General features: G+C 41.7%; 1 protein-coding gene across 1 annotated transcript; it reads right to left on the bottom strand.

Moving 5' to 3' along the window:
* Positions 1–3,492: 3,492 nt before the first annotated feature.
* Positions 3,493–5,035, bottom strand: LOC146575751 (uncharacterized). The gene is made up of 3 exons (XM_085272499.1): positions 4,878–5,035; positions 4,339–4,453; positions 3,493–4,131 (listed from the first exon to the last, which is right to left on the bottom strand). The coding sequence occupies exons 1-3, from the start codon at positions 5,033–5,035 to the stop codon at positions 3,604–3,606; spliced, it is 801 nt and encodes a 266-aa protein (XP_085128625.1). The 3' UTR covers positions 3,493–3,603.
* Between the last annotated feature and the right edge of the window lie 3,983 nt (positions 5,036–9,018).

Genomic DNA, 9,018 nt, shown 5'->3' with positions numbered 1-9,018 from the left:
AATATATGTACATTAGTGATTAAATAAGAAAATCTTGAAAAGAAATATGACGGGAGGGCAGATGGGATATTGCACAGGAATGAGCAGCAGAAAATTAAAGTATTGCACTTGTGACAAAGCTTGTGATCTTTCCTTCCTTCCATCCTTCTTTCCTTTGTGACAAAGCTTGTGATCCTTCCTTCCATCCTTCTTTCCTTTGTGACAATGCTTGTGATCCTTCCTTCCATCCTTCTTTCCTTTGTGACAATGCTTGTGATCCTTCCTTCCATAATTCTTTCCTTTGTGACAATACATGTGATCCTTCCTTCCATCCTTCTTTCCTTTGTGACAATGCATGTGATCCTTCCTTCCATCCTTCTTTCCTTTGTGACAATGCATGTGATTCTTCCTTCCATCCTTCTTTCCTTTGTGACAATGCTTGTGATCCTTCCTTCCATCCTTCTTTCCTTTGTGACAAAGCTTGTGATCCTTCCTTCCATCCTTCTTTCCTTTGTGACAAAGCTTGTGATCCATCCTTCCATCCTTCTTTCCTTTGTGACAATGCATGTGATCCTTCCTTCCATCCTTCTTTCCTTTGTGACAAAGCTTGTGATCCTTCCTTCCATCCTTCTTTCCTTTGTGACAATGCATGTGATCCTTCCTTCCATCCTTCTTTCCTTTGTGACAATGCTTGTGATCCTTCCTTCCATCCTTCTTTCCTTTGTGACAATGCTTGTGATCCTTCCTTCCATCCTTCTTTCCTTTGTGACAATGCATGTGATTCTTCCTTCCATCCTTCTTTCCTTTGTGACATTGCATGTCATCCTGCCTTCCATCGTTCTTTCCTTTGTGACAATGCATGTGATCCTTCCTTCCATCCTTCTTTCCTTTGTGACTATGCTTGTGATCCTTCCTTCCATCCTTCTTTCCTTTGTGACAATGCATGTGATCCTTCCTTCCATCCTTCTTTCCTTTGTGACAATGCATGTGATTCGTCCTTCCATCCTTCTTTCCTTTGTGACATTGCATGTCATCCTGCCTTCCATCGTTCTTTCCTTTGTGACAATGCATGTGATCCTTCCTTCCATCCTTCTTTCCTTTGTGACAATGCTTGTGATCCTTCCTTCCATCCTTCTTTCCTTTGTGACAATGCTTGTGATCCTTCCTTCCATCCTTCTTTCCTTTGTGACAATGCATGTGATCCTTCCTTCCATCCTTCTTTCCTTTGTGACAATGCATGTGATTCTTCCTTCCATCCTTCTTTCCTTTGTGACATTGCATGTCATCCTGCCTTCCATCGTTCTTTCCTTTGTGACAATGCATGTGATCCTTCCTTCCATCCTTCTTTCCTTTGTGACAATGCATGTGATTCTTCCTTCCATCCTTCTTTCCTTTGTGACATTGCATGTCATCCTGCCTTCCATCGTTCTTTCCTTTGTGACAATGCATGTGATCCTTCCTTCCATCCTTCTTTCCTTTGTGACAATGCTTGTGATCCTTCCTTCCATCGTTCTTTCCTTTGTGACAATGCATGTGATCCTTCCTTCCATCCTTCTTTCCTTTGTGACAATGCTTGTGATCCTTCCTTCCATCCTTCTTTCCTTTGTGACAATGCTTGTGATCCTTCCTTCCTTCCATCCTTCTTTCCTTTGTGACAATGCATGTGATCCTTCCATCCATCGTTCTTTCCTTTGTGACAATGCATGTGATTCTTCCTTCCATCCTTCTTTCCTTTGTGACATTGCATGTCATCCTGCCTTCCATCGTTCTTTCCTTTGTGACAATGCATGTGATCCTTCCTTCCATCCTTCTTTCCTTTGTGACAATGCTTGTGATCCTTCCTTCCTTCCATCCTTTTTTCCTTTGTGACAATGCATGTGATCCTTCCATCCATCGTTCTTTCCTTTGTGACAATGCATGTGATCCTTCCTTCCATCCTTCTTTCCTTTGTGACAATGCTTGTGATCCTTCCTTCCATCCTTCTTTCCTTTGTAGCAATGCTTGTGATCCTTCCTTCCATCCTTCTTTCCTTTGTGACAATGCATGTGATTCTTCCTTCCATCCTTCTTTCCTTTGTGACATTGCATGTCATCCTGCCTTCCATCGTTCTTTCCTTTGTGACAATGCATGTGATCCTTCCTTCCATCCTTCTTTCCTTTGTGACAATGCATGTGATTCTTCCTTCCATCCTTCTTTCCTTTGTGACATTGCATGTCATCCTGCCTTCCATCGTTCTTTCCTTTGTGACAATGCATGTGATCCTTCCTTCCATTCTTCTTTCCTTTGTGACAATGCTTGTGATCCTTCCTTCCATCCTTCTTTCCTTTGTGACAATGCTTGTGATCCTTCCTTCCTTCCATCCTTCTTTCCTTTGTGACAATGCTTGTGATCCTTCCTTCCATCCTTCTTTCCTTTGTGACAATGCATGTGATCCTTCCTTCCATCCTTCTTTCCTTTGTGACAATGCATGTGATTCTTCCTTCCATCCTTCTTTCCTTTGTGACATTGCATGTCATCCTGCCTTCCATCGTTCTTTCCTTTGTGACAATGCATGTGATCCTTCCTTCCATCCTTCTTTCCTTTGTGACTATGCTTGTGATCCTTCCTTCCATCCTTCTTTCCTTTGTGACATTGCATGTCATCCTGCCTTCCATCGTTCTTTCCTTTGTGACAATGCATGTGATCCTTCCTTCCATCCTTCTTTCCTTTGTGACAATGCATGTGATTCTTCCTTCCATCCTTCTTTCCTTTGTGACATTGCATGTCATCCTGCCTTCCATCGTTCTTTCCTTTGTGACAATGCATGTGATCCTTCCTTCCATCCTTCTTTCCTTTGTGACAATGCTTGTGATCCTTCCTTCCATCCTTCTTTCCTTTGTGACAATGCTTGTGATCCTTCCTTCCTTCCATCCTTCTTTCCTTTGTGACAATGCTTGTGATCCTTCCTTCCATCCTTCTTTCCTTTGTGACAATGCATGTGATCCTTCCTTCCATCCTTCTTTCCTTTGTGACAATGCATGTGATTCTTCCTTCCATCCTTCTTTCCTTTGTGACATTGCATGTCATCCTGCCTTCCATCGTTCTTTCCTTTGTGACAATGCCTGTGATCCTTCCTTCCATCCTTCTTTCCTTTGTGACTATGCTTGTGATCCTTCCTTCCATCCTTCTTTCCTTTGTGACAATGCATGTGATCCTTCCTTCCATCCTTCTTTCCTTTGTGACAATGCATGTGATTCGTCCTTCCATCCTTCTTTCCTTTGTGACATTGCATGTCATCCTGCCTTCCATCCAGTGGCGGCTCCTGAAAAAAATCTCAGGGGGGGCAATTTTTATGATATCGACTAAAATGACCCATTTAATGAGTACATCAAACAACACAATTTTAATTTAAATTTAAAATGAACAACCATATTCTGGCCATTTGTATAGATTTGTAAAAATGAACAACCATATTCTGGCCATTTGTATAGATTTGTAAAAATGAACATGAACAGATTTTTTTTTTTTTTTTTGAATGAATGAAAAATAACTATTGAAAACAACAACTGTAAACTGATTGGGGGGGTGGGCTAAAGAGAGAAAGAGAGAGGGATGGAGAAAGAGAGTAAATATGGTTAAGGGTTCTTATTTGTACAAGAACTTTGCTCGTCTGTCTTTCTGAGTGGCAAATTTCTCGATGACCCTGGTGTTGAAATCAGGAAGTTCTTGTGTGAGTTTTTTCTCTATGGACAGCATAGCCAGAGCGTTGAGCCGATCCTGAGCCATATTGTTTCTCAGGAAAGTTTTTATCCTCTTTAAAGTAGAGAAACACCTCTCCGATTCTGATGTTGTCATTGGTGTGGTGATGAGGATGTTAAGAAGACTTACAGTTTCGGTGAATGTGTCTTGAAGGTTGTTTTCCATCAGAACCTGATAGAGCGCCAGCGCACCACTACAACTCTGAAACTCCTCGTTGTCGTAGATCAGGGACAGTTCTGTTTTAAGTCTGGCTTTGTCCAATGAGGGATAGGCTTCCACTGTGGTTTGTAGTGCTGCATCTGGAAAATTTTTGCTGTGTTGTTGGAACAAGTCTCCTTGCAACAGAGTGGCGCTGACAAGGTGCTTGGTGAAAGAAAACCTCTCCTTGGCATGGCTCATAATGGTGTCGCACACCTATCCAATAATATATAATTGGTAAGAGTTAGATTCAGTGGTAAGACTTTGGCACATGTCTCATGTTAATCATTATTCTGAAAAAAAAAATCTGTCCATAACAAAACAAAACAGTCATGACCACTATATCAAATGACATCTGACAGCATCGTCATTAGATTTTATCTGATGATCCGATTTAAATCAGACCAAGCAGCTAGTGCTTACCTCCAGTGCCAAATGGTGTTGCCTGTCTTCCCCCAATGTTCTCCGTCTCTTTGTGGGTGGGTCTTGAACAGGTCCCCTGTACTCCTCATCCACAACCAGATTAGGAAGTGCCTCCCTGATCCAATACATAAGTTTCATTAATGGCTTCTGAAAACTGAATAGGGATATATTAACCAAACACAAACCAAACAAAGGTTGTGTTCTAATTACCGGGAATTACCGGATTTAATTAATAACCGGACCTGGTTTAATGGCTGGGGGAAAACCAGTGCAAGTAAATAAAGGCCCTGGCCATAATTTCAGGAAATAGCCTATGGTATAGGCTACATCAAATCATTACTGGGAATATACTTCATCAAATATACTTAATCAAATATTTTTCATAAAATTACTTCAAAGGCTGATATAAATCAAAATTATCTGAATTCCATTAAACATTTAAGTCACAGAACACAGAATATATGCAGAGAATTTGATAGAATCTATGCATAGATAATTAACATTTATTCTAGGTTACATATTTATGCTTTTATGCCTACCTGATAGCCTGCATGCGGCTGATGAATGTCTGGGTGATCCCTGCGATGGTGACAGAATCGATGTTTCTCTTCTGTAGGTGGTTACACAGCATGTCTACATGTGGCATTATCTTGTGAAACAAGGCCAGGAAAAAACAGAAAGCTTCGTCTTCCAGCATTCTCACGAAACCACCGGCATCTCTCTTTGTAGGGGCATCAAATCCTTCACTGTTACGGATGGTCTGAAAACACCTCACCAGATCGTCTTTATGTTCATACACTGTATTCACAGCACGACTGTTGAAGTTCCAACGGGTTGCCGATGCACTTGGAAGTCGGTGCGCCACCACCTCGACAAAAAGTCCTGTTGTATGCTTTTGACTTCTCCTTCGTTGCCTGGGTTAGTTGAATTTCGGGCTTGTCAGGTCCCAACTCTTTAACTTGCAGTTTTTCTGCCATTGTCCTTCTGGCAAAAGGGTAGGTTAGAAGCGATCTAACCGAATTTGGGGGAGGCTGTGCCTCAACCGTTAACAATACCGCTGCCATCGTCTCTCTCTGACCTTATAGCTCACTTAGGCTACTGACTGAGGTAAAATTCTAGAACAGCAAATCTTCGCGCGTTTTCTGCAGGGGCGCAATTTTAAGCACCCCCAAACCATTTAATTCAGCGACGCTGATAGGTCAAATATTTATTATTTTCCCCTGGCAACCATTTAATGATAGGCTATTTCGCTGCATATCAAGGGCGCTTTGACGAGCGCCCCAGAAGAAGAAAAACACCGTTTGTTGGTTGAACTTTAATGAGTCAGCTGGTGAAAATGTTAAAATACGCCTGGCTGTATATGGGCACACACATAGTAAAACTATCATTGATGAATTTTTTAAAAATATATATTTTTACTCCTCCACATTTGGGGGGGCGGAGCCCGAGCGCCCCCTATGGGCCAGCCGCCACTGCTTCCATCGTTCTTTCCTTTGTGACAATGCATGTGATCCTTCCTTCCATCCTTCTTTCCTTTGTGACAATGCTTGTGATCCTTCCTTCCATCCTTCTTTCCTTTGTGACAATGCTTGTGATCCTTCCTTCCATCCTTCTTTCCTTTGTGACAATGCATGTGATCCTTCCTTCCATCCTTCTTTCCTTTGTGACAATGCATGTGATTCTTCCTTCCATCCTTCTTTCCTTTGTGACATTGCATGTCATCCTGCCTTCCATCGTTCTTTCCTTTGTGACAATGCATGTGATCCTTCCTTCCATCCTTCTTTCCTTTGTGACAATGCATGTGATTCTTCCTTCCATCCTTCTTTCCTTTGTGACATTGCATGTCATCCTGCCTTCCATCGTTCTTTCCTTTGTGACAATGCATGTGATCCTTCCTTCCATCCTTCTTTCCTTTGTGACAATGCTTGTGATCCTTCCTTCCATCGTTCTTTCCTTTGTGACAATGCATGTGATCCTTCCTTCCATCCTTCTTTCCTTTGTGACAATGCTTGTGATCCTTCCTTCCATCCTTCTTTCCTTTGTGACAATGCTTGTGATCCTTCCTTCCTTCCATCCTTCTTTCCTTTGTGACAATGCATGTGATCCTTCCATCCATCGTTCTTTCCTTTGTGACAATGCATGTGATTCTTCCTTCCATCCTTCTTTCCTTTGTGACATTGCATGTCATCCTGCCTTCCATCCTTCTTTCCTTTGTGACAATGCATGTGATCCTTCCTTCCATCCTTCTTTCCTTTGTGACAATGCTTGTGATCCTTCCTTCCTTCCATCCTTTTTTCCTTTGTGACAATGCATGTGATCCTTCCATCCATCGTTCTTTCCTTTGTGACAATGCATGTGATCCTTCCTTCCATCCTTCTTTCCTTTGTGACAATGCTTGTGATCCTTCCTTCCATCCTTCTTTCCTTTGTGACAATGCTTGTGATCCTTCCTTCCATCCTTCTTTCCTTTGTGACAATGCATGTGATTCTTCCTTCCATCCTTCTTTCCTTTGTGACATTGCATGTCATCCTGCCTTCCATCGTTCTTTCCTTTGTGACAATGCATGTGATCCTTCCTTCCATCCTTCTTTCCTTTGTGACAATGCATGTGATTCTTCCTTCCATCCTTCTTTCCTTTGTGACATTGCATGTCATCCTGCCTTCCATCGTTCTTTCCTTTGTGACAATGCATGTGATCCTTCCATCCATCCTTCTTTCCTTTGTGACAAAGCTTGTGATCTTTCCTCCCATCCTTCTTTCCTTTGTGACAAAGCTTGTGATCCTTCCTTCCATCCCTCTTTCCTTTGTGACAAAGCTTGTGATCTTTCCTTCCATCCTTCTTTCCTTAGTTTAGTTTCAGTTTTCAGAATTATTTGTCATATGCAAGTTAGCACAGGGTCAACATTGCAATTAAATGTGTTTGACGAGCAGCAGTCACTCAGCAGCATGCACAGTAGGAGAAAATATATTAAAATAAAATAAAACAATAAAGAAAATAGAAAAATAGTAAGGAGCAAAATATTAGAGAGACATGGTAAAAGAGAAAAGATGACTGAATATATATGTATCCATAAATATAAATATATGTACATTAGTGATTAAATAAGAAAATCTTGAAAAGAAATATGACGGGAGGGCAGATGGGATATTGCACAGGAATGAGCAGCAGAAAATTAAAGTATTGCACTTGTGACAAAGCTTGTGATCTTTCCTTCCTTCCATCCTTCTTTCCTTTGTGACAAAGCTTGTGATCCTTCCTTCCTTCCTTCCATCCTTCTTTCCTTTGTGACAAAGCTTGTGATCCTTCCTTCCTTCCTTCCTTCCTTCCTTCCTTCCGTCCTTCTTTCCTTTGTGACATTGCATGTGATCCTTCCTTCCATCCTTCTTTCCTTTGTGACAAAGCTTGTGATCCTTCCTTCCATCCTTCTTTCCTTTGTGACAAAGCTTGTGATCCATCCTTCCATGCTTCTTTCCTTTGTGACAATGCATGTGATCCTTCCTTCCATCCTTCTTTCCTTTGTGACAATGCATGTGATCCTTCCTTCCATCCTTCTTTCCTTTGTGACATTGCTTGTGATCCTTCCTTCCATCCTTCTTTCCTTTGTGACAATGCATGTGATTCTTCCTTCCATCCTTCTTTCCTTTGTGACATTGCATGTCATCCTGCCTTCCATCGTTCTTTCCTTTGTGACAATGCATGTGATCCTTCCTTCCATCCTTCTTTCCTTTGTGACAATGCTTGTGATCCTTCCTTCCATCCTTCTTTCCTTTGTGACAATGCTTGTGATCCTTCCTTCCATCATTCTTTCCTTTGTGACAATGCATGTGATTCTTCCTTCCATCCTTCTTTCCTTTGTGACATTGCATGTCATCCTGCCTTCCATCGTTCTTTCCTTTGTGACAATGCATGTGATCCTTCCTTCCATCCTTCTTTCCTTTGTGACATTGCATGTCATCCTGCCTTCCATCGTTCTTTCCTTTGTGACAATGCATGTGATCCTTCCTTCCATCCTTCTTTCCTTTGTGACATTGCTTGTGATCCTTCCTTCCATCCTTCTTTCCTTTGTGACAATGCATGTGATTCTTCCTTCCATCCTTCTTTCCTTTGTGACATTGCATGTCATCCTGCCTTCCATCCTTCTTTCCTTTGTGACATTGCATGTCATCCTGCCTTCCATCGTTCTTTCCTTTGTGACAATGCATGTGATCCTTCCTTCCATCCTTCTTTCCTTTGTGACAATACTTGTGATCCTTCCTTCCATCCTTCTTTCCTTTGTGACAATGCTTGTGATCCTTCCTTCCATCCTTCTTTCCTTTGTGACAATGCTTGTGATTGTTCCTTCCATCGTTCTTTCCTTTGTGACATTGCATGTCGTCCTGCCTTCCATCGTTCTTTCCTTTGTGACAATGCATGTGATCCTTCCTTCCATCCTTCTTTCCTTTGTGACAATGCATGTGATTCTTCCTTCCATCCTTCTTTCCTTTGTGACATTGCATGTCATCCTGCCTTCCATCCTTCTTTCCTTTGTGACAATGCATGTGATCCTTCCTTCCATCCTTCTTTCCTTTGTGACAATGCTTGTGATCCTTCCTTCCATCCTTCTTTCCTTTGTGACAATGCTTGTGATCCTTCCTTCCTTCCATCCTTCTTTCCTTTGTGACAATGCATGTGATCCTTCCA

Source organism: Mchenga conophoros, linkage group LG4 (genome assembly GCF_057382185.1).
Source record: "Mchenga conophoros isolate Kocher_MC1m ecotype Shallow Benthic linkage group LG4, M_conophoros_male_GT1.1, whole genome shotgun sequence".
NCBI lineage: Eukaryota > Metazoa > Chordata > Actinopteri > Cichliformes > Cichlidae > Mchenga > Mchenga conophoros.
Note: the sequence above shows the minus strand (reverse complement) of the source record. Positions and strands in the feature narration are given on the sequence as shown.

Bases quoted from the DNA above. Each gene is read 5' to 3' on its own strand.
- LOC146575751 (XM_085272499.1), bottom strand. From the start codon at position 5,035: ATGCTGGAAGACGAAGCTTTCTGTTTTTTCCTGGCCTTGTTTCACAAG. The intron at 4,454-4,877 runs GTAGGCATAAAA...GTATTGGATCAG, and splicing joins AGCCGCATGCAGGCTATCAG to GGAGGCACTTCCTAATCTGG. The intron at 4,132-4,338 runs GTAAGCACTAGC...ATTATTGGATAG, and splicing joins AACACCATTTGGCACTGGAG to GTGTGCGACACCATTATGAG.